We start from the raw sequence: 24,542 nt of genomic DNA, 5'->3' as shown, positions 1-24,542 counted from the left end.
ATTGTTTTGAGTATGTACTTAGAAGTGAAATTGTTTGATCAAATGGTAATTGTACATTTACTATTTTGAGGAATAGCCAAATTCTTTTCAATAGTGACTGTATCATTTTATATTCCCACCAGTGATGTACAGGGTTCCAGTTTCTCCAAGTCCTTGCTAACATTTATACATGTGTGTGTCAGTGTGTGTGTAGATGTTTGTTTTTGTTTTGTCTTGTTTTTTAACCAATAGCCATCCTGATGGATGGGCATTGATTGCTTTTTGAATGTTGAACTAAGCTTGCCTGATTGACATAAACCCCATTTGATCATGATGTATTACTTATGTTTTTGTATATTTGTGGAATAGATTTGCTAATATTTTAAAAGATTTTTATGGCTGCATGTATGATCTATATTTTTCTTTTGTTGTTATGTCTTTGTCTGGTTTTAGCATCAGTATCAGGGTAATGCTTCTCATATAGTAAGTTTGGAAGAGTTTGGTAATCTTTCTTCCTTAATTTTTGGGTAGAACTTACCAGTGGGGTAACCTTCCATCTGGGGAAGGTTTTCTCTGTGGGAAGATTTTAACTATAAATTGAGTTTTAAAAAATAGATATAGGGCTATACAGACTATCTACTTCTGCTTGAGTGATCTTTGGCAGTTTGAATCTTACAAGCAATTTGTCCGTTTTATCTAAGTTGTTGAATTTATTGGTACAGAATTGTTCACAACATTTCCTTGTTATCCTTTTAATAGCTATAGCATCTGTAGTGATATTCCCTCTCTCATTCCTGCTATTGGTAATTTGTTTGTTTTCTTTTTCTCCTTATCAATATGGCTAGGAGCTTATTAATTTGTATTCTTTTCTTTCATCTCTTCTCTTCTCTTCTCTTCTCTTCTCTTCTCTTCTCTTCTCTTCTCTTCTCTTCTCTTCTTCTTTTCTTTTCTTTTCTTTTCTTTTCTTTTCTTTTCTTTTCTTTTCTTTTTTTTATAAGAGAAAGAAAGTACGAGTAGGATAGGGGCAGAGGGAGAGGGAGAGAGAATCTTAAGCAGACTCCATGTGCAGTGTGGAGCCCAATACGGATTTTGATCTTGTGACCATGAGATCATGACCTGAGCTGAAATCAGGAGTTGGACACTTAACTGACTGAGCCATGCAGGCACTCCTTTATCTTTTTCAAACAACCAGGTTTTGTTTCATTGATTTTCTCCATTTTTCTATTTTCAATTTTATTGATTTCTACTCTTTATTTTATCCTTCCTTTACTAGCTTTGGGTTTGATTTTCTGTTCTTTTTCTGGCTTTGTAAATTAGAAGCTAAGACTGTGGATCTGAGAACTTTCTTCTTTTCTCATATAAGATTTAATGCTGTATACTTCTCTATGTACTGATTTAGTTCTGTCCTACAAATTTTGACAAGATGAGTTTTTGTTTTCATTCATGTTATAATTTTCCTTTTGACTTCTTTCAAGTCACATATCGCTTTTGATTTTTTGTCATCTTTTATTGTTAGTGTCTCCAGTTACAAATTTGGATTTGTCCATTTCTTTCAGTTTTGTCAATTTTGTTTTGTGTACTTTGAAACTTTGTTGTTAACACACACACACACACACACACACACACACACATTTGGCATTGTTATGTCTTTTTAATGACTTGGCTCCTTTATTACTATGTGATTTTTCTCTTTAGTCCTGATAATATTCCTTCCTGTGAATTCTGCTTTGTCTTGATGTTAAATAGCCATCCCAGTTTTATTTTGATTAGTGTTTGCATGGAATATTTTCCTCCCATCATTTTGGCCTGTGTCTTTACATTTAAATTGCTTTCTTTTCATAAAAGACTCTTAAAAACTGAGAACAAACTGAGGGTTGATGGGGGTGGGAGGCAGGGGAGGGTGGGTGATGGGTATTGAGGAGGGCACCTTTTGGAATGAGCACTGGGTGTTGTATGGAAACCGATATGACTAAATTTCATATAAAAAATAAATTGCTTTCTTTTAGAAAACATATACTTGGGTCTTGCTTTTTAAAATCTATTTTGACAGTCTTTTAGTTGAGGGTAATTAGAACATTTGCATTTATTATAGTTATTGATATGGTTGGATTTAAATCTTACTAATTATTTCTCTTTACCCATTTGTTCTTTGTTCACACTCTTCTTTTTGACCACTAATATGGTCATAGATTTTACTTTTCTGTATGCCTCTATGACCTCCAATTGTGATTATACTGTGTATGTTTCAAAGACCTCCTATTGTGGTCATACATTTTACTTCTGTATATAGTATAAAGCTTACAGTTTTTTGAGCTTTATTTTTTATTTTTTATTTATTATTACTAATTATGCTTTATATAGTCATCATTTTATGTGGTTAAAATGAGAAAAAAAGCGTTGTATATTTACCCTCATTTTTACCATTTTCAGTATGCTTCATTTATTTGTGTCAATCCATATTCATGAATACATGTTCATTTGTGTGGATTTCTTTCTGGTATCATACTCCTGCTTATAGAACTTACTCTACAACTACTTGTATTAATAAGTCTACTGGCAATGATTTCTCTCAGCCTTTGTTGGATGAAGAAGTCCTTATTTCATCTTCATTTTTGCAAGTTTTTTTTTTAGCTGGATATAGGATTCTGGATTTTTCTCTTTATTTCCTTAAAGGAGTCTCCCTTATATTTATGGTTTCACTTTCCATGGTTTCAGTCACCTACAGTCACCTGCAGGTCTGGAAACTCATCAGAAGGTTAATAGTTGCCTAACTGCACATTAGAATGCCTAAGTCATTCACCTCACTTCATCTCATCATGTAGGCATTTTATCATTTCACATCATTGCACAAATAGTATTGTACGAGAACATATTTTGAGAGAAAGACCACATTCACATAACTTATTATAGTGTTATAATGGTTCTATTTTATTATTATTTTTATTGTTAATCTCTTACTGTGGCTAATTTATAAATTAAACATTGTCATAGGTGCATATGTATAGGAAATAACATCACATATATAGGGTTTGTTCCTATCCGTGTTATCAGGCATCCACTGGGGAACTTGGAATGCATCTCTTGTGGATAAGGGGCACAACTTTACTTATGAAGATCTTGTTTCATTGTCTTTTGACGTGTGTAGCTTTTGATGTCATTTCTGCTGTAATTCTTACCTGCTCTTTCCTCCTCGTATATTTTTTTCCCTTTGAAGGCTGTCAAAATTTTCCTTTTTCATTAGTTCTCAGCAGTTTGACTGTGATATGTCTAAATATGATTTTTTTCTCTTTTCCTTTACCCTTCTATCTTCTCCCCTGTCCTTCCTCCTTCCATCCTCCTTTTCTTCCTCTTCTTCATCCATTTATTCTCCTTTTTGTATTTTTCCTGCCTTAGTGGTCTCTGAACATGGTATCTGCATTTTGTTATAATTCAGTTATTTTGTCAAATTCTCAGCTATTATCATTTCAAATGTTTCTTATTCTTTGTTTCTTCTCTTTTGTGGAATTTCCAGTTACACACTTGTTAGACTGTTGGTATTGTTTTATGGCTCCAGTATTTTTTGTTCCTTTTAATTTTTCACTCTTTTTTTTCCCCCTGTGCTTCAGTTTGAGTAATTTCTATTGATTTATCTGTAGTTTTACTGATTATTTCTTCAGTTGTATCCATCTGTTAATAATGACGTCAACATTCATTTTCATCCATGTCTCACCCCCAGGATTTCCATTTGCTTTTGTTCTATAGTTTCTATCTCTCTGTTGAAATTTCCCATATGTTTATGCATGTTGTCTTTTATGTTAAATCTTCTAACCTGTTAGTCATAGATATTGTAAAGTTTATTTCTTGTCATTCTAGCATCTGGGTCATCTCTGGGTCCTGTTTTCTTGACTTCTTTATCTTCTGACAATGGGTTATTCTTGTGATTTTGGATGTCTCATAATTTTTTAATAAATGGTAGATGTTGTGTATTGAGAAATCACGGAGGCTGAGTTAGTATTTATGTTGAGAAATAGGCGTCTCTCTTCTGTCAGACTGTTAGTGTGGAGGGTGGCATCCATCTTGTCATAGTTGAGCCCATTTTGAGTTTTGTTGCTGCTGTCATCACTACTGACTTCAAATTCCTTCAGTACTGGTATCTGTACTTTGTGTGGGGTGAGGTTTGGGGGTGGGTTTTTCCTCAGTGTTTCTGCTCCGCCCTTACATTTCAGCAGTCCTTCTTCACTGTGCCAGGGGGTGAGGGCTTTGTGTATACTCTGCAGTCAGCTGTTGGTGCTTATTACTTGGTTATGAATGCGGAGGGTACGGGAACATAGTTCATGAATTTCTTGCCCAGCCTCATTCTCAGTCAGACTTTGTGTGCCTGGGTCTCAGAGGTGGGTTTTTATCAGTGTTTCTGCTTCCTTCCCCATGGTGGCCAAACTTGACTTTGGATCTGTGGGTGCTCTTGGGTGCAAGAGAATGTCCTGTCCCCTTGTCAGCATTTTCAGACCTATGCTTTATATTGGGGCAGGGCCTTGCTTTCAGGAGGGTCTTATACTCCTTTTTTTCCAGGGGCAAGTAGATTTTGCTTTTACTCCTTTTCCAGAAGCAGTAAGTCTTTGCCTAAGCCTCTGGGGCAACAGAATTTCTTGTCTCTACCCCAGAGGCAGTTGGTATTTGTTTTTCCCCTTTCTCTAGTGGCTTGAGCTTTTTGCTTTGTACAAAAGAAAAGTCTGGAGAAGTGTGTAAAGTTCCATGCTTTCCTCTCAGTGGCAGACATTCACCAGCTGTATACCTGCTCCACTGAGTGAGGCTCTCTCTGGTTTCCAGTTGTACCTCTGATTGTCTTCCTCAGTGTTCAGGAGAGGCCCGTGGAAAAGAGCTTCTGCCACAAGATCCTGGTTTTTCTAAATTATCGTGCTAGCCCACACTCAGTCTCTTAGAATTTATTGGCATTTCATGTACTTTCTTCTCACCTGCATTGAGAACGTGCGTCTCTTCCTTCCTTGCTCCACCAGTGTTGAAACACTTTGTGAGTCTTGCCTCTCCCCAGAGGGGTTTGTCACACACATTCACTTCACTTACGTGCTTTACAATCTCAGATCTCTGATGGTTCAAGACAAGTTATGATTTTTTACGTTTCCTGGTGCTTTCTCATTGATAACGTTTCTACATTCTAAGGAAAAGTGGAACATTCTTTACACCTTTTCAAGGTATACTGTTCTTACATCTTGATTTTCTTTTCCACTCATATATTGGGCTTTCATTTATATCTTGGAGTTTGTTCTACATCAAGACGTAACTAACACATGCTTCATTTTTTCTGTTGTTTTTGTTAGAGAGAGAGTGTAAGTGGGGGAGACAGGCAGAGGAAAGGAGGGAGGGAGGGAGGGAGAGAGAGAGAGAGAAAGAGAGAGAGAGAGAAAGAGAATCTCAAGCAGGCTCCACACCCAGCACAGAGCCCATGACCTGAGCCGAAATCAAGAGTAGGATGCTAAACTGACTGAGCCACCAGGAGCCCCCTTCACTCTTTTTTATATTTGATTATTATATTGGTCGAAGTAATACTCATATATGTATAAAAAGTCAAGGTTTTTTCAAGATTAATAGTATAAGGGCTCAAGATTTATAATAAACAGAAATATGCTGTTCTGCCCTGCTACTGGCCATTTCTGCTTCTTTTTCAGAGGCAACCATTTACCACATGCTTCAGCTGTTTGTTCTATTACTTTTATGTTGTCGGTTGTTCATATTGCTATTTCTAAATTTTTCATTTTTAGAGAGTATCTGAGTGCTATGAAAAATGAAGACTTGGGGCGCCTGGGTGGCTCAGTTGGTTAAGCGTCTGACTTCGGCTCAGGTCACGATCTCGCGGTCCGTGAGTTCGAGCCCCGCGTCGGGCTCTGGGCTGATGGCTCAGAGCCTGGAGCCTGCTTCGGATTCTGTGTCTCCCTCTCTCTCTGCCCCTCCCCCGTTCATGCTCTGTCTCTCTCTGTCTCAAAAATAAATAAACGTTAAAAAAATTTAAAAATGAAGACTTAACTCTCATACACATATTCCACATGTATACTTCTCTGCATCTTTCTAACTTATTCTTAAGACTCTCTGCCAAGTAAACACATCATGTAATTTTTTCATTTTTTTTTTGTTTTTAATCTTTCTTGGAGCTCTTTATCCTCTTCTGATTTGGGATGATTGATAGGTCTGCTGCAGATCTACTGTTTTGGTTCTTCTCTTCACCATTATTTTGAAAATTTTTTTTGCCTCTCTCCCTTGTTGAGTTGCCTGTTTTCTGGATGGTTTCTCTTGTTCTTGATCTACTTCCTTATTTTGATGGGCACATACTTTAGTAGATTCCCTATAGAAGATACTTGAGAAGTAAATATTTTTTGAGATCTTGTAGGTCTGAACTCTTTTATTTCCCACACACTTAATTCATAGTTTTTCTGAGATATAATTCTAAATTGGAAATAATTTTTTCACGGATTCCTGAAGGCATTGCACCAGTGTTTTCTGCCTCCCAGGACTACTCTTGAAACTCCATAGCCTTCTGATTCTTCAGCCTATATATGAAACTTTTATGTTTTTTTCCCCTCTTTAGGCTTTTCTGACTTTCTTTTCCCAGGGGTTCTGAAATTCATGGATAATTGACTTGATGTGTGTATTCTTTGGTAAATCACCTTGGGCATTTGGATTTCTTTTAACCCTTTTATTATTGTTTTTTTTTAAACCAATGACCCCAGGGATAGGGGACCAGGGGAGGGGGCTGGAGGGGAAGTGAGGCCTGAACCCCACTGCATTTGGATTTCAATCTAGAGATAAATATTCTTTAAGTGGGAAATTTCTTATTATATTATTTCCTTGGTAATTTCTTTCCTTCCATTGTTGTTATTGTTTCTTTCTGGGATGCCTGCTAGTCGTATGGATAATCTTCTGATCTTTCCTTCCTTCCTCCCTTCCCCCCTCCCTTCCATCTCTCCCTACTTTTGTTCTGTTTTCTAGGAGATTTCTGTAACTGTGTCTTCCAGTCCTTCTTTGAAATTGCTTACTTTGGCTATTGTATTTTTGACCTCCTAGAGCTCTTCTTCATCCTCAGAATATTCCTTTTTATAACCTCCTATTCTTGTTTAGTTGTTATAATATTTCTTTCATGCCTCTGGGAACTTTGAAAAATGTTAACCTTTTTTTGGAAGTTTTATTCTGTTTCCCTGTGTTAATTCTGCCATTCCTTGTAGGTCAGAAGCCTGGCTTTTTCTTCTGAGGCCAAAATGAAGAAGGGCACTGGGGGTCTTCTCTTCCAGGATAAGTGTAGATAGACTCTATCTCCTCATTTGCAATGTGGCCCATCACTCCCACCTACAGCTGTGCCACGTGTTCAGAGTCTGTGTTTTAGCCTTTTCTAAGAGGACCCCTCTTAAGAAATCTGTCTTTTTGGGGTCAAAGAGGTGACCTGGAGATTTCGTAGCACTTTGAAAGACGTCCAGTCAGTCTTCCTGTTTTCAGGTCCTTTCAACATTCATCTTTAGAAATACCAGGTGTGCTTCTAATTCCTGGGGCTTTCTGGGATCCTGGGGGCACAAATCAGTTTACTTTTTTGTAAGGTCTTTGTTGGCTTCTCACTCTTCAGACTAGTTTTAGCCTATTCACATCTGCTAGGTCAGTTACAACTTGTGTATCTGCTTTTCAGCTTCCAGACTTTGGTAGGCTTCTCTCTTCTGCTGTTGACTCCTTTCATATTCTGTTTGGGGGGGTAGTTGGGCAGAAGACAGGGAGAGAGAGTTTATGGACTATTGGGTTATCAATTTAGAGATGTTTGGGGAGAGACAGATTACTCCTTCTGTTCATTCTGTTATGTTTAAAAGAAACCTTACAAAAGTAATTTTATTAGAGTGTTGGGGTAGAAATCAAAGAACAGTAGGCTTGAGATTCAGTTGAAGGTAAAAAATTAGACATAGGGAATATAATCTAATACTTAACCTTGGTTATAAGTAGAATAAAAGGAGGAATGAAATGCTAAATTTATTATTACCAATTTCAGCTGAGCCCTCATCTGCCTGAGAATCTGCATTCTTTTAATCTGCCTGCTCTTCCCCTCCCTTGGGTGACTCATTCCTTACTACACTTTCTTCAAACTATAAGTCTCTCAGTGATCTCGTATTGTGTAGCACAGAGAACGTGGAACTGGGGCCTCCCCAGATCTTCCATCAACATCCATCTGCATTTACGAACGTTTACTCCTCCTCTGTCCTTCCACAATGGTAATCTATTTGCTAGAATTGTATTTTGTGCTTATATGTGGAGTTAATCCATTTGAACGTTGGCATCTGATAATGTAAATATAAAATGCTGATTATAATAAGAATATGTCTCTTCCCCCCGAGTACTTTGTATCAATAATACCAGCTTCACACAAAGAGAACATAGCCAGTTAGACACTTATTAATTTGACTAAAATACTACTTCAAAATATCTTAGTTTCTCTGGATGTATTTTTATCTGAAACAGAGATCAAATCATTTGACAGAGTTAGGATATTACAGGTTTTACTTAAAGTTTGGACTTAGTTTTCAATTTTCTGTGTATGTCATTAGCCATGTTGCATGACCCTAGTCATAGAACTTTTACAGAACAGACACAGTAATATTTCTATTGTTAATTTGACCTCAGGAGCGATAAAGCAGCTCTTTTAGTCACTTCAGTATTTGTGACGATTATTATTGTTTACTGTTTGAATAAGAATTGTTTACTTTTTAACCATCTAGATAGAGCCCATGTTGTATATGATACATGTACTGAATATGGGGCTTTCTTGATTACTTAAGTTGTAAATTTAGATGAACAGATAAAAGCAGGAGACATAAGAATAGATTCTCCTGTAGAAAAGGAAGAAATGATACTGTTCATACTAGTTACTTTTGTGTCCATGGTCCTCGCATCAGAGATAGAATAAGCAGAATAATTATTTGAGAGACTTTTGTCCCTGCTTTAGTTGATCAGTTAACTTTTTTCTTTTTGAATAAATCTATTTCTCTGGATTTAAACAATTGATTTAATCTTTCAGACAGGGGAGAACAAAGGATGGAGTGGTCCAAAGGCTGGGTTTCCTGAACCAACAAATAACAGTAAGTTTTCACTTTCATGTTAACTACACTTGATGTTCGTCATTGGTCCAGTAATTAGTCTGGCGCCGGGTATTTGTTGGATCTGTTTGGGCCGGAGATGTCACATGGAAGACAAGGAAGTTGTGGTGTTTGCTTTCCTGGAACTGACAGAAGACATAAGCACTGAAGTTCTTAGCATGGTTTAGTCACCGCAGAGATAGTACCATTTACTCCACATGGTAATGATCTAATTTTTAAGTTGTTTTTATTGCAACATTGTTATAAAAGAATCAAAAAAGTAAAGCAATTATCTCTAAGTCCGTTATACACTAAATCAACTGTTTCATGTTTCGGTTCTTTTTAGGTACACACACGTTTTTACATAATTATAATATACATGGAAGTTTGTACTGTGTTTTCATTTAACATAGTAATAAACATTTTTCACATTGTACTGAGTTGTTAGAATTTTTAATGTTTTATTAAATTTACATAAAATTGTGAGCAATTTCATTCCAATTATAGTGTCATCAACATGTAAAAATCTCCAGTTTATTTCTTTTTTCAAAGGTACATGATCAAGCTGTGGAAGCTCATTTGTCTTTCTTTAACTTCTTCCCACCTCTCCCAAAAAGTATCTATTTTCCCTAATGTGACCATTTTACTGTAAATCGGTAAAACAAAATAGCCAGCCTGTGAAGACCCTATGAAATGAAGTCCTCAGTGAAGCCAAATTTATATCCTTTCTAACTCTGTTTCTCTTCCTTACAACTTCTGGAAGCTGACTAAGCCTAAATATGTAAATTGTCATAATGAACAGTATTCTTTGATATTCACAGCTTATCTCTTGATGTATAATGAAATTAGTAACAAACTTTTATCGAAGCACACTTCTGAGAATTGAATTCTTGGGTCATCAAAACGAGCCTCTTGAAAAGAATATTTCAGTGAGGTAATTGTATTCATGAGTTACTTTCTGGGAATAACTTAAATAATTTAATATGACTCTGAGCCTTTGGTCTCTCTATATAAGAATGATGAATGTGATAGGCTTAGCACATAGCCCAAGGGAAAAAAAAAATGGAAATCAGTTCAGGACTCTCAGAAAGTTTGTGTTTAATTCCTTTGATGTTTGAATATACAGGTGTATGATTATTTGGTACGGGATTGTAAGCATTAAATTGATCTTGGTTATATATAAAGTACTTAGCATGGTGTCTGTTTCCTAGTAAGCACATAGTGATTGTTGATTTTCTTCTATGCCTTCTCCCTCCCTTTTTAAATAAAAATTACGTAATTCTATGTAGGCTTAACAAAAATTCCACGCTTACACTTTTTATCTGTCAGACGTTTTTCATGAACAGTGTATCTGTAGTTTGTATTGGAATAGTTACTTTTGGCACTAGATATTTTTTCAAAGAATATAAACACTATACGTTTGAATATGGAAGTCGGATGGTTATTAACTTGATAGTTTTAACATGAAATCACATTATAGATAACCTGCAAACTCTATCATTTAACAGTGACATTTTGGCTCTTAATTTTATGTGTTTGTTGATTTTTTTTAAACGTGCTAAGGGGTTTTGGGACTCACTTGCAAGTAGGGGAAGAGATGGCACAAAGAGGCCAGTGAGTTTCAGTGATCAGAAATGTGTAAGAATGCTACAAGATTTGCTTTAGACATAATGTTAGAAGTGATAAAGCTGTTTGGAGTCAGCGTAAAACTTAACCAAACCGTTCACACTTTAGAACTTTCTTTGGTCTCCAGTAGTTCAAATTGAGTATTTGAAAGAAGGATATGATCCCTCAGCCCTTCCAAACTCCGAGAGGTGAGAAAGCCAATATCAGGGTCCTTCCCTCTGATCAGGTCCCTGCCTCAGGTTACCGCTGAGGATGAGGGCAGCTCCACTCTGAAATGTAACTGTTTTACTCCCTGATAGCTGGAGCTCTCCAGCAGTGCCCCACGTCCTCTGAAATACGTTAGGAAAAAGTTAGTTTCTTAGCAATTGATCATTCAGGTGATGAATCTGTTACCTGAAAATTAATTTAAATCTGTATATAACGGTAACCTTCATGTTAGATTCTTTTCTGCGTAATTCCCTAAGTTTGAAATTCTGCCCTGAGTGGTTTCTGTCCCTTGAAGAATGCCCATGTTAAGAGTTTTGCAGGCAAAGGTCAGAGCAGGCATCTCTTAGGATGGCACATGTGGGGGAAGAGAGGAATTTGAGGTGGTCAGTGCTGTCTGCCCCTCTGGCATATTTTCAGACTTTGAACAACTCATTTCACATCTTCTAATTCAATGCGCATGCCAGTTTATAATGCTGAGTATCTTTAATGATCTAACATTTGTAAAACGAGTAACTATTCTTGACTAACATCTGAAAAGGTAACATATTACTTTGTAAAAAACAGAATGGTATCATAAAGTGACTCTTTACAGTGTTTTCTTTATTAAACTTTATATTACTTTACAAATTGAACTTAGCCAAGCATTATTTTGATAAATATTATGAAATTAACTTGGAACCATAGTGTACAAAAATTAAAAGCAGGGAATGCAGAATTGGAAACGAGAAAGAAGATAATTTTAACCTGGCACAGCTAACACCTAACTATAAGTAGACAAAAAAAGTTCATGTACATGTGCATTTAATTTTTGAAGTGGAAGATATTTTTTTTTTAAGATTACAGTCATAAGAAACTGCTAACAATTACAACAAAAAATAGTTTAAATGGTTTTGCAAGTGATCGTGATTGCATAGCCTGGCTCCTGGCTTGATTGCCTGCAGATTTAAAATATGGACCTAATTTTTGCATACTTCTCAGGCTTTCTTCATTGTATTGAATTGCAGCAAAAGGTAGACTGTTCTAAGTGTGTTTTTACCCTTTGAATCACTGTCATAGTCATGTTGCAGTGCAAGAACACATAACTTTGTAATGTGAGGTTTGTGTTAAATTTAGCATGGGGCAATTTTATGCTTGGCATACACATAAAAAGATAGATTTTTACAGATGAATGACTAACAGGTTTTTAAAAAGATCATGGATTTTAAAGATCTACTGACAGCTCATGGAAAACTTTGTAAAATATTTAGATACAGTTCAGTTGATAATATCTTTTATTTTGTATTCACATTCCATGTTTCTTATTAATACAGGGTTTTACTTAAAAACAGGTTCATTGTTTCTTAAAGGTGAATTCTAGCTTAATTCAAAATTGGACTAAGCTCAAAGGTATTCACTGGTATGTGCTGAATCCACCCACTAAAAGATTATTTGGAGGCATTTTTCACATAAATATTTTTCCGTTAACCTTTTAAAAAGTTTTATTTAGCCCCTGTGAAATATGCTGGCTCTTCTAGGTTCATTAGAGATGACCCAGGACAAATACTTTTGGGATGGGATAGAATTCTTATCGACCTTTACAGTATTGTAGTTGGCTTGCCATTTTTTGGTCACTTTTGTGTCCCATCCATTTATTATTAAACTCTGTATCTACATCCTGAAACCAGGAGGCTACATCATCCCAGTGATATGGCTTAAGATAGATTGTAGGCTTGTTTCCCATATGCTGTATACTGTATTTACAACCTCTGCTTTTTTGTGTGGGTATGGGTGAGGGCTGTACTTTTAAGATAACAGATTAATAGATTCTTTAAGTGTTATGGCAGAGTACCCTGAACAATCTGCTTTTGTGTCTCCCCTAACAAACCACTTTGTAATGAGACAACTAAATTAGTTGGAGCTGGTTGGATTTAAATATTAAACTAAGCGATCAGGTTACTTATTTAATTGGACATAAATACTATGTTGGAAATCCAAGAGTGTAGCTGACTTGCAGCTATCTACTTTTAAAAGATTGTTGGGCTATTTGTGCCCTGGATGATTATTTTGAGCAAAGTCCTATCCCATAAATAGAGGGCTATTTAACTGGAGCAGTTGGGGGCAACAAGACAGACACATCCTCATTGCCATTGCTGTTGCACCTGTTGAAACGGCAGGTGGAAATGCTATTCCTCCCCTGAATCAAGGAAGGAAGATCCAAATGTTCCAGAAAGATACTTCCCTCCTTTTGCATTGGTGGCTATCAACATAGCCTTTTGGCTATCAGCCACTTGCCTGAGTGGTGAGAAGCTATAGCCCTTTTTATTACTAGGATTGGGATTCTCTTGTCTTGCCCATTGAATCTCAGGAAGAGAGAGGCAGTATTAAGCTTGCTTCTGTTTCTTTAATCAGATGAACAAAAATAGTATATTTTTCTGAAATATTCTCAGGAAAGATTGAATGAATTTAAATTTCCACGAACTTAAAAACTTGTTTGACTCATTTTTACACAAAAAAGATTCAAATACATGTTTTTTTAAAAAGGAAACCACATGAGCAATTTATTTATTTTTTTTTATATGAAGTTTATTGACAAATTGGTTTCCATACAACACCCAGTGCTCATCCCAAAAGGTGCCCTCCTCAATACCCATCACCCACCCGCCCCTCCCTCCCACCCCCCATCAACCCTCAGTTTGTTCTCAGTTTTTTACATCAACAGGCACATGAGCAATTTAAAGATGCATTTATTGATTGTAGTATGAGAGTATTTTTTAAGAGTAAAGGATGAAAGCATAAAGAAAAAAGAGAAGGAGTTAGGTACATAAAAACTAAAAATGAATTCATGAAGCAGCATAGGAAAATGAAAGGCAAATGATAAACAGCATAAATATCAGCATATATAGCAACAGGACAAATATACACAAAGGACACATAGAGATTAATAATAATAAAGTAAGAGGTAAATATCCTAACAGAAAAATGGCCAAAAGACTTAAGGAGGCATTTGAAAAGAACAGATATTAAATCATGAAAAATTGCATAATCAGGAAAGTGCAGATTAAAATAAATGTCATGTAATTTCTGATCCATAAAAATTGGCAAGGAGGGGGCTCCTGGGTGGCTCAGTTGATTTTGCGTCCGACTCTTGGTTTTGGCTCGGGTCATAATCTCACGGTTTGTGAGTTTGAGCCCCACATCAGGCTCTGTGTTGACCGTGTGGAGCCTGCTTGGGATTCTCTCTATCTCCCTCTCTCTGCCCCTTCCCTGCTCGTGGTCTTTTCTCTCTCTCTCAAAATAAATAAATAAATAAACAAAAAAATTGGCAAGGATTTAAGAATGATAAATCTAAATGTTGAGGAAACAGGTGCTCAGATACTGCTACTAGGATTGTGAATTAGCACAGACTTTCTGAAACCAGAAGAATACAAAGATTAGGCACATTTCTTTCTAAAGCTTAACTAAAAGATATGGAAAAGCAGAGATTTTTTTTTCCATAATAAACATATACTGGTTTTATAACCAGAAAATATATATATATGGTTAAAACACTCACAAACTTTGGCCTGAGTTGTACAAACTGACTGAATTTAAACACGTAGTGTATAGTAAACAGCTAGGGTAGCAGTTATCTACATACTGAAGTCCCTTGGAGAACCTTTTATGACCTTTTTTTGAAAGAAGAGATATAGTTTTTTAAAGTCTGATTGAAATTTCATGTTGGAAATTTGTTCTAGAAATCTGAAATATATGCTCTTTATTCTCAGAGATCTATGGGAATTGAAAGGTTTCTAAATCTAGCATTTTCATACCTGGAAGAGAGGATAGTAATGACATATAGATGAAAATACCTAGAGGTTAAAAATTGAAGTATTAATAACTACTTAATTGATTTTCTCTGTTATCAAAGGAACTCTACAATAAGCAGAAGGAGAAAATAAGGTTAATCCTCAAAATTACTTATTCATCAGCTTGCCTAGAAAGATGGAGTTTTCTGAATTCAGTACAGAATTACAGTTGCTAAGGAATGTTAAACTCGTGTGTTACCATCTTTAGTGAAAAAATACAACTTGATCCATAAAGTATTTAACACATTTATGAAGATGATAATAAAATAAACACTCGTGAACCCACCACTCAATTTGAGAATCAGAACATTACCAATATCATTATGGTTACATTCTCCTCTTTCATATCCCTTGGCCTCCCATGTGTCTCCACAACAGGGGTGACACTCTCTGGATTTTATATGTAGTACCCTCACCCTGTATTTCATAGTTTTACCAAATAAGTATGAATCCTTAACAGTAATTGTTTAAATCCAAAAGATTTAATTGTTTAATCCAAAGATTTAGAAAGAATATTACTGTGTATTTTCTAAAGCTTTTTTTTCTCCCACTTGTAATATAAGATGAATTTGTTGCATCATAGTATTTAAGCCATTGTATATGTATTGAGCTACACTGAGATATTTTCAGGATTTTATTGCTATAAACAGTATTCCTATGAACATTTTTGAACCTGTCTCCTGGTGCACATGGGTAAGTTTCAAGGAACACACCTGGGAGTGAAATTTGTGTATTGTAGGGTACGGGTAAGTTCAGATTTACAGAAATACTAGTGTTCTGTAATGGGATAGCCTGAGAGCCCCTCAAAGTATCTAGTCCTCCCCACTGCTCCAAATAGACATTTTAAAAATCTTTTACCTTTTATTTTCCTTTTACCTATGAACTTAGTTGGAGTTTAGTTCAAATTCAATTAAATCCTTAATCTAATTTTTCTTTTTTCTTTTTACTGAAAATAAATAATGTACGAAAAGTGAAAAGTCTTCCCCTACTTTTGTCCTAATTAGCACAGTTTTTACCCTGTTCCCCAAACAAGTTAACTTATGATTGGCTGGTTTCTTTTGTATTGTTCCAGAATCTTTATACATATAAAAGCAAATTCAAGTACATATTATTTTATCCCCTAGCATTCCAGACACACTATTCTACAATTTTCTCTTTTCACTTCATATGTCCTGAAGAGCCTTCTGTATTGATATGTATAGGCCTTTATTATTATTTGACTCGTTTCTAACCTATGGGCATTTAGATTATTTACATTATATTTCTATTATAAATTATCCTGCTGGGTAAAGCCTCATACACATACCATTTTACGTGTGTGCTAGTATATTTGTTGGGTAGATTGCTACAAGTGGAATTACTGAGTCAAAGAATATGTACACATATAATTTTGATAGATGTAGCCAGATTATACTCAGTAGAGATTTAACAGTTTACATTCCTACCAGCAGTATATGAGATTTCCTGTTTCCCCACAGCTTTAGGAACACAAGGTGCTGTCAAACTTCTGGATCTGTGCCAATCTGATCGTTGAAATGTGGTATTCAGTGTAGTTTTATTTTACACTTCTATTGTGAATGAGATCAACTGTATCTTTGTATATTGCTGAGCCATTTCTGTACTCTTTATGTCACTGACATAGGCCTGTCTATTGCTCATTTTAAAGTTAGATTGCTGGTCTTTTGTTCTTTCTTATTTGATAAGAGAGTATGTGTGTATGTGCCTTAATAATGACTTGCCAATATTTTTCAAGTTCTCTTTGCTTATGGTGAAATTTTCTTTTAAAGTTTGGTTTTATTTTTAGTATATTTGAATGGTCTATCTTTTATAGTCTTATATAGCACTTGTAATCTTAACAGAGTTAATAATGCCTTTGCCACTGTATGATTATAAAAAATACTCTCACGTTATCTTCTGGAACTTCTGTAGTTTTATTTTTTTTGTCTTTCAATCTTTGACCCATCTGGGATTTATACCTCAAGTATGACTTCAACTTTGATCCCCACTGAATTGAAACTTTACTGTTATTATATACTAAGATTCTGTTTTTAAATTTTTATGTTTATTTATTTTTGAGAGAGAGGGAGACACAGAAGCAGGCTCCAGGCTTTGAGCTGTCAGAACAGAGCCTGACACGGGGCTTGAACCCATGAACCATGAGATCATGAACTGAGCCAAAGTCAGATGCTTAACCGACTGAGCCACCCAGGCATCCCAGGATTGTGTATTTAGTTTTATTCTGGACTTTCTATTCTCTTCTGTTCATCTGTCTAATTTATTCATGCACCAGTTTTAATCATTGAGTCTTTATTGTGTTTTAACATGAATAAATTGAAAGCTCTGTTCAAAACAAATGTGAATGAAGAAGTGCTCAGTCCATGATCTTTCTGTACATACTACATGGAGTACAAGTAATTGAGAAGATAAAAATCTCCTTGGCATGAGAAGTGAGAGGAGTATGGATAGTCAAAACATTGACTAAAAGCACTTTTTAAAAAGAAACAACAGGCAACTGTATGGTTGAGGGCTGTTAGGTTTAAGATTCAGTGAGGCAGTGAAGACAGTCTCCATAAAACTTCTGCATATAATAGATGTAGCATTTACTCTTTCATTTATTCAGAAAATACTTATTAACTGCATTGTACTATGTTTGATATTATCCATGATTGCAATAAAAATTTTTAAAGTTGAAACTGCTTCTTCGAAAGCCAATCAATCTGAAAGATAAACATGGTTAACCACCACCACCCTGCCCAATAAGAAAAGGAGGGAAAACAAAAAATAAGTGTAATCTGGGGGGCGGGGAGGGAATCAATTATTTTGATTTAAAAAGTAAAGCATGAGAGCACAGTACCTGACATTGTTGGTTTCATTTGAACAAATGAAAAAAATGCAGTGTTTTTACTTTTTTCCCCACTGTGTTGATTTTCTTAGGTATCTTTTAGACCTGTGGTTTTCAGCTTGGTGTTGCTAGACTCAATTTATAATAGGTGTCATTATTGGTATTTCAACAACCTAATAGAAATATTGCATTCATTCTTGGTGGATTTATTGCTTTGAGTTAGAAATATATCTCTGAATTCATATCACAAGTTGTTCCGAATCTCAGATTGGCAGTCTTTGGTAGAAGAAACAGGAAGATGATTTATTATTACTAAATAAATGCAGGAGATATGGTATGTATAGAAGAAAAACAGTGCAAGCGGTCCTAAGTGTGAAAAGGTTGGAGAATGTCCAACCTCTGATTTTACAAATAGGATAATTGAAGCTCGGGTGATTTTTTTTAATTTGCCTGAGGGACGGTAAGTTAGAGGTGGTAAAGACTTGAACTTGTGTCTTTTGATTCTAAGGTCTGGCGTTTGCCACTACACATTTATTTCCATATATATCACTTGCTGATAATTAAGAAAAAATAAATACTTTTTCTAAGAAATTCCACTAAAATTAAGTATACATTTTCTTGAAAGAATGTTTTGTATATCATCTACCAGAATCTTTTTTAAAAAACATTTAGGATGTTTCATAACATGGAAAATGTCCAAACTATTGTTTCAGATACCAGTTTGATATTTGGGTGGATCATGTAAAAACACTAAAATGGCTGAGAAAGCATGTGAAATGTTTGTTTTAACAATGGAACAGCCATCTGCATTACATGATTTTTCTTAAGACTTAAAAAACTTTAGTAATAGTCCATTTTTGAAAACACTCAACAGGCTTTTTGGGTGATGTTATTCAAGTGTATTGTTTTATTCCAAGCTTTCTGGTTTGTGTTAAGATGATTCATAGGCTTTTAGAGCTGAAAGAGATTTTCAAGTTCCCCTAGTCTGATTCATTTTACAGATCAAGAAAGCAAGGAAAAAGGCTATCTGCTGCTACAACTCAAACTCAGGGAGGCTTCAGTCTAGTACATTTACATTTACGACTGTACTATTATCTTTTCTTTGTTACACTTCGTGCTACTACAAAATGTCAGACTTTTTTATTTGCTATTTTTTTAAAATTTTTTTTTAAAGCAGTTTTAGATTTACAACAAAATTGAGAGGACGGTACAGAGATTTCTCATATATTCCCCATCCCCGCACAGGCATAGCTTCCTGCATGATCAGCGTCACTCACCAGAATGGTTTAGTGTGTGTGTGTGTGTGTGTGTGTGTGTGTGTGTGTGTGCGTGTGTGTGTGTGTTTTGACAAAGGATGAATCTGCGTTGACATATAATAATCACTCAAGTCTGTAGTTTACCTTATTAGGGTTCATTCTTGGTGTTGTACATTTTATAGGTTTGGACAAATGTCTGATGGTATATATCCATCATTATAATATCATACAGAATATTTTCACAGCCCTAGAAATCCTCTGTGCTCTGCCTATTCATCTCTTCCTCTCTCCCCCAATCTTGACAACCACTGGTATTTTTATTGTTTTTGTAGTTTTTCCTTTTCCAGGGTATCATGCAGTTGGAATCATAGATACATACTCTTTTAAGATTGGCTTCTTTCACATAGTAACAAGCATTTAGGATTCTTTCATGTCTTTTCAAGGCTTGATAGCTCATTTCTTTTTAGTACTCAATAGTATTCCATTGTCTGGATGGATCATCGTTTATCCACTCACCTACCGAGGGACATCTTGGTTGCTTCCAAGTTTAGGCAATTATAAATAAAGCTGCTATGAACATCTATGTGCAAGTTTTTGTGTAGACGTAGTTTCTGACTCCTTTGAAGAAATATCAAGAAGCACAATTGCTGGACCGTGTGGTTAAGAGTACTGTCTTCCAGAGTGGCTGTACCATTTTTGCATTGGCACCAGCAAGGAATAGGAGTTCCTATAACTCTGTGTCCTTGTCAGCATTTGGCAATGATGTCAGTATGCTGGATTTTGGTTCTTTTAATAGGTGTGTAGTAGTATCTCATTTTTATTTGCATTTCCTTTGGGACATATGATGCAGAGCATCTTTTCATATGGTTATTTGCTATATGTGTATCTCCCCCTCCACCCCCATCTGTATATCTTCTTTGGTGAGGTGTCTGTTAAGGTCCTTTTTAATTGTGGTGTTTGTTATCTTATTGTTGAGTTTTTAGAGTTCTTTGTGTATTTTGGACAACAGTCCTTCATCAAATGTATCTTTTGCAAATACTTTCTCCCAGTCTGTGACTTCCTTTGTAATTCTCATATTACTGTCTTTTTTTTAGAATAGAAATTTTAATTTTAATGAAGTCTAGCTTATCAATTGTTTTTTCATGGATCTTGTTTTAATGTTACATCTACAAAGGCATTACCATACCCAAGGTCATCTAGATTTTCTCCCGTAATCTCTTCTCGAAGTTTTATAGTTTTGGATTTTACATTTGGGTCTACTGGCTTTATGAAAGGCATAAGATCTGTGTCTAGGTTAATTTTTGTGTTCATGGATGTCCAGTCATTTCAGTATCATTTGAAGAGACTGTCTTTGCCCCATTGTATTGCCTTTGTTGCTTTGCCAAAGGTCAGTGACTATATGGGTGTGTATTTCTGGGTTCCCTCTTTTGTTCCTTTGATCTGTTTGTTCTTTCACTAATACCACATTATGATTACTGTAGCTTTATAGTGTCTTGAAGTTGGGTGGCATCAGTCCTCCAACTTTGTTCTTCACCTTCAATATTGTGGTGTTGGCTTTTCTGGGGACTTTTGCCTCTCCATGTAAACTTTAGAATCAGTTTGTCAGTACTTATAAAATAACTTGCTAGGATTTTAATTGTGATAGCATGGAATCTATAGGTCAAGTTGGGAAGAACTGACCTCTTGACAATATTGAGTCTTCCTGTCTGTGAACATGGGATATCTTTCCATTTATTTAGTTCTTTGATTTTGTTCATCAGAGTTTTGTACTTTTCTTCATATAGATGTTTTACATATTTTGTTAGATTTATACATAGGTATCTCATTTTTGGGTGCTATTGTAAATGGTATTGTGTTTTTAGCTTCAAATTCCACTTGTTCATATTGGTACATAGGACATTAACTATTTTTAAATTAAATTTTATTTTTTATTGTGGTTAAAAACATACATGAGACCTGCCCTTTCAACAAATTTTTAAATGCATAGTGTAGTATTGTTAACTGTAGACACAATGTTTTACAGCAAATCCCTAGAATTTTTTCATCATGCATGACTGAAACTCTGTACTTATTGAGCAGCAACTCCCCATTTTCCCTTCTTCCCAGTCCTTGGCAGCCACCATTCTACTTTCTGTTTTCTGTGAGTTTGACTACTTTAGATAACTCATATATGTGGAATCATGTAGTATTTGTCTTTCTGTGACTGCTTTGTATCACTTAGCATAATGTTCTCAATGTTTATCCATGTTATTACATATGACAGGATTTCTTTCTTTTTATAGCTGAGTAATATTCTATCATATGTGTACACCACTCTTCTTTATCCATTCACCCACTGACAGACATTAGATTATTTCTCCTTCTTTGCTGTTGTGAGTAAAGCTGCAGTGAACACAAAGTGCAAATATCTCTTTAAGATCTTGTTTTCAGTTCTTTTGCATAAACACCCAGAAGTGTGATTGCTGTTTCTCATGTGACAGTTCTTTTTATAATTTTTGAGGTATCCATACTGTTTTTCCATAGTGGCTTCACTATTTTACATTCGCACTAACAGTGTACAGGGGTTCAAATTTCTCTACATCCTTATCAAAACTTCCTTCCTTTTTTTTTTTTTTTTAATGGTCATCCTACCAGGTGTGAGGTGTTGCTTTATTAAGGTTTTGTTTTGCATTTCCATGATAATTAGTGATGTCGAGCATCTTTTCATATACCTGTTGACCATTTGTGTGCCTTCTTTGGAGAAATGTCTGTTCAAGTCCTTTCTTTGCACATTTTTAAATCAGATTATTAATCTTTTTGCTGTTGAGTTGTAGGAATCTTATAGATTTTGAGTTTTGCTCCCTTATAAGATAAATGGTTTGCAGATATTTTCTCCCATTCCATAAGTTGCCTTTTCACTCTATTGATTGTTTCCTTTTCTGTACAGAAGCTTTTTCATTTGATATAATCCCATTTGGTCTATTTTTGCCTATGTTTTTGGTATCATATCTGAGAAATCATTGCCTAGACCAATGTTATGAAACTCCCTACATTTTCTTCTAGGAGTTTTGTAGTTTGGGGTCTTATGTTTAAATCTTTAACCCATTTTAAGTTGACTTTTTTGTATATGGTATAAAATAAGGGTCCAATCTCATTCCTTTGCTTACAGAGATCCAGTTTGCCCAACACCATTTGTTGAAGAGGCTGTCTTGTCCCCATTGTAGTCTTGACACCATTGTCAAAGATCACGTGACCATATGTGTGTGAATTTATTTCTGGGCTTTCTATTCTGTTCTTTTGGTCAATATGTCTATCTTTATTCCAGTACCTCAGTGTTTTGATTACTATAGCTTTGTAATGTTTCAAAATGAGTCAGCATGGTACCTTAAGATTATTTCTTCTTTCTCAAGACTGACTTGCCTCTCTTAGGTCTTTTGTAGTTCCATGTGAATTTAGGATTTTTTTTTCTTTAAAAAATGCCAGTGGTATTTAGATAAGGATTACATCAAATCTTTAGATTGTTTGGGTTGTATGGACACTGTAATAATATTAAATTTCACAATCCATGAGCATGGGATTTCTTTTCATTTATTTGTTCCATATTTAATCCTTTGAGCAGTGTTTTATAATTTCCAGTGTACAAATTTTCACCTCCTTGGTTAAGAGAATTCTAAATATTTTATTCTTTTTGATGCTATTGTAAATGGATTGTTTTCTTAGTCCTTTTCAGATATCTTATTGTTAGTGTATAGAAATCCAACTGAGTTACAGTGGGGTAAAAACTGAGAGCTTTCCCCCTAAGGTCAGGAACAAGACAGGGATGTCCACTCTCACCACTGTTATTCAATATAGTATTGGAAGTCTTCGCCTCTGCAAGCAGACAACACAAAGAAATAAAAGGCATCCAAATCGGCCAGGAGGAGGTCAAACTTTCACTCTTCGCAGATGACATGATATTCTATATGGAGAACCCAAAAGATTCCACCAAAAAACTTCTAGAACTGATTCATGAATTCAGCAAAGTTGCAGGATATAAAATCAATGCACAGAAATTAGTTGCATTCCTATATACCAACAATGAAGCAACAGAAAGAGAAATCAAGGAATCGATCCCATTTACAGTTGCACAAAAAAACCATAAAATACCTAGGAATAAATCTAACCAAAGAGTTGAAAAATAATAGAAAGCTTATGAAAGAAATTGAAGAAGACACAAAAGTATGGAAAAAGATTCCATGCTCCTGGATAGGAAGAACAAATATCATTAAAATGTCGATACTACCCAAAGCAATCTACATATTCAATGCAATCTCTATCAAAGTAACACCAGCATTCTTCACAGAGCTAGAACAAATAATCCTAAAATTTGTATGGAACCAGAAAAGACCCCGAAGAGCCAAAGCAATCTTGAAAAAGAAAACCAAAGCAGGAGGCATCACAATCCCAGATGTCAAGCTATACTACAAAGCTGTAATCATCAAGACAGTGTGGTACTGGCACAAGAACAGACACTCAGATCAATGGAACAGAATAGAGAACCCAGAAATGGACCCACAAACATATGGCCAACTAATCTTTGACAAAGCAGGAAAGAATATCCAATGGAATAAAGACAGTCTCTTCAGCAAGTGGTGCTGGGAAAAGTGGACAGCGACATGCAGAAGAATGAAGCTGGGCCACTTTCTTACACCATACACAAAAATAAAATAGATGAAAGACCTCAGTGTAACACAGGAAGCCATCAAAATCCTCGAGGAGAATGCAGGCAAAAACCTCTTTGATCTTGGCCGCAGCAACTTCTTACTCCACACATCTCCAGAGGCAAGGGAAACAAAAGCAAAAAGAACTACTGGGACCTCATCAAAATAAAAAGCTTCTGCACAGCCAAGGAAACAATCAGCAAAACTAAAAGGCAACCGACAGAATGGGAGAAGATATTTGCAAATGACATATCAGATAAAGAGTTAGTATCCAAAATCTATAAAGAACTTATCAAACTCAACACCGAAAAAAACAAATAATCCAGTAAAGAAATGAGCAAAAGACATGAATAGACACTTCTCTAAGGAAGACATCCAGATGGCCAACCAACACATGAAAAAATGCACAACATCACTCATCATTAGGGGAATACAAATCAAAACCACAATGAGATACCACCTTACACCTGTCAGAATGGCTAACATTAGCAACTCAGACAACAATAGATGTTGGCAAGGATGTGGAGAAAGAGGATCTCTTTTGTATTGTTGGTGGCAATGCAAGCTGGTGCAGCCACTCTAGAAAACAGTATGGAGGTTCCTCAAAAAACTAAAAATAGAACTACCCTACGACCCAGCAATTGCACTACTAGGCATTTATCCAAGGAATACAGGGGTGCTGTTTCAAAGGGACACATGCACCCCCATGTTTATAGCAGCACTACCAACAATAGCCAAAGTATGGAAAGAGCCCAAATGTCCATCGATGGATGAATGGATAAAGAAGATGTGGTGTGTATATACATACATATATATATATGTATATATATGTAAATATACATATATACATATACATGCATACACATGTATATATGTATGTATGTATATATGTATACATACGTACACACGTGTATATACATACATACATGTATATACATACATACATGTATACATACATACATACACACACAATAGAGTATTACTCGGCAATCAGAAAGAATGAAATCTTGCCATTTGCAACATGGAACTGGAGG

General features: G+C 35.5%; 1 protein-coding gene across 8 annotated transcripts in view; it reads left to right on the top strand.

Moving 5' to 3' along the window:
* STAU2 (staufen double-stranded RNA binding protein 2) overlaps positions 1-24,542 on the top strand; it is a 308,899-nt gene that overhangs the window by 142,702 nt on the left and 141,655 nt on the right. For all 8 annotated transcript variants that reach the window (XM_047074042.1, XM_047074041.1, XM_047074039.1 and 5 more), the window contains one exon: positions 9,017-9,077. In XM_047074042.1, coding sequence (XP_046929998.1) covers positions 9,017-9,077 — 61 coding nt within the window. The remainder of the gene's footprint in view (positions 1-9,016; positions 9,078-24,542) is intronic.

The sequence above is a fragment of the Lynx rufus genome, unplaced genomic scaffold (assembly GCF_022079265.1).
Source record: "Lynx rufus isolate CCGP_SWC_20201006 ecotype Redwood Valley unplaced genomic scaffold, mLynRuf1.p SCAF_12, whole genome shotgun sequence".
Taxonomy (NCBI): domain Eukaryota; kingdom Metazoa; phylum Chordata; class Mammalia; order Carnivora; family Felidae; genus Lynx; species Lynx rufus.
This window is presented reverse-complemented; position numbering and strand designations above follow the sequence as displayed.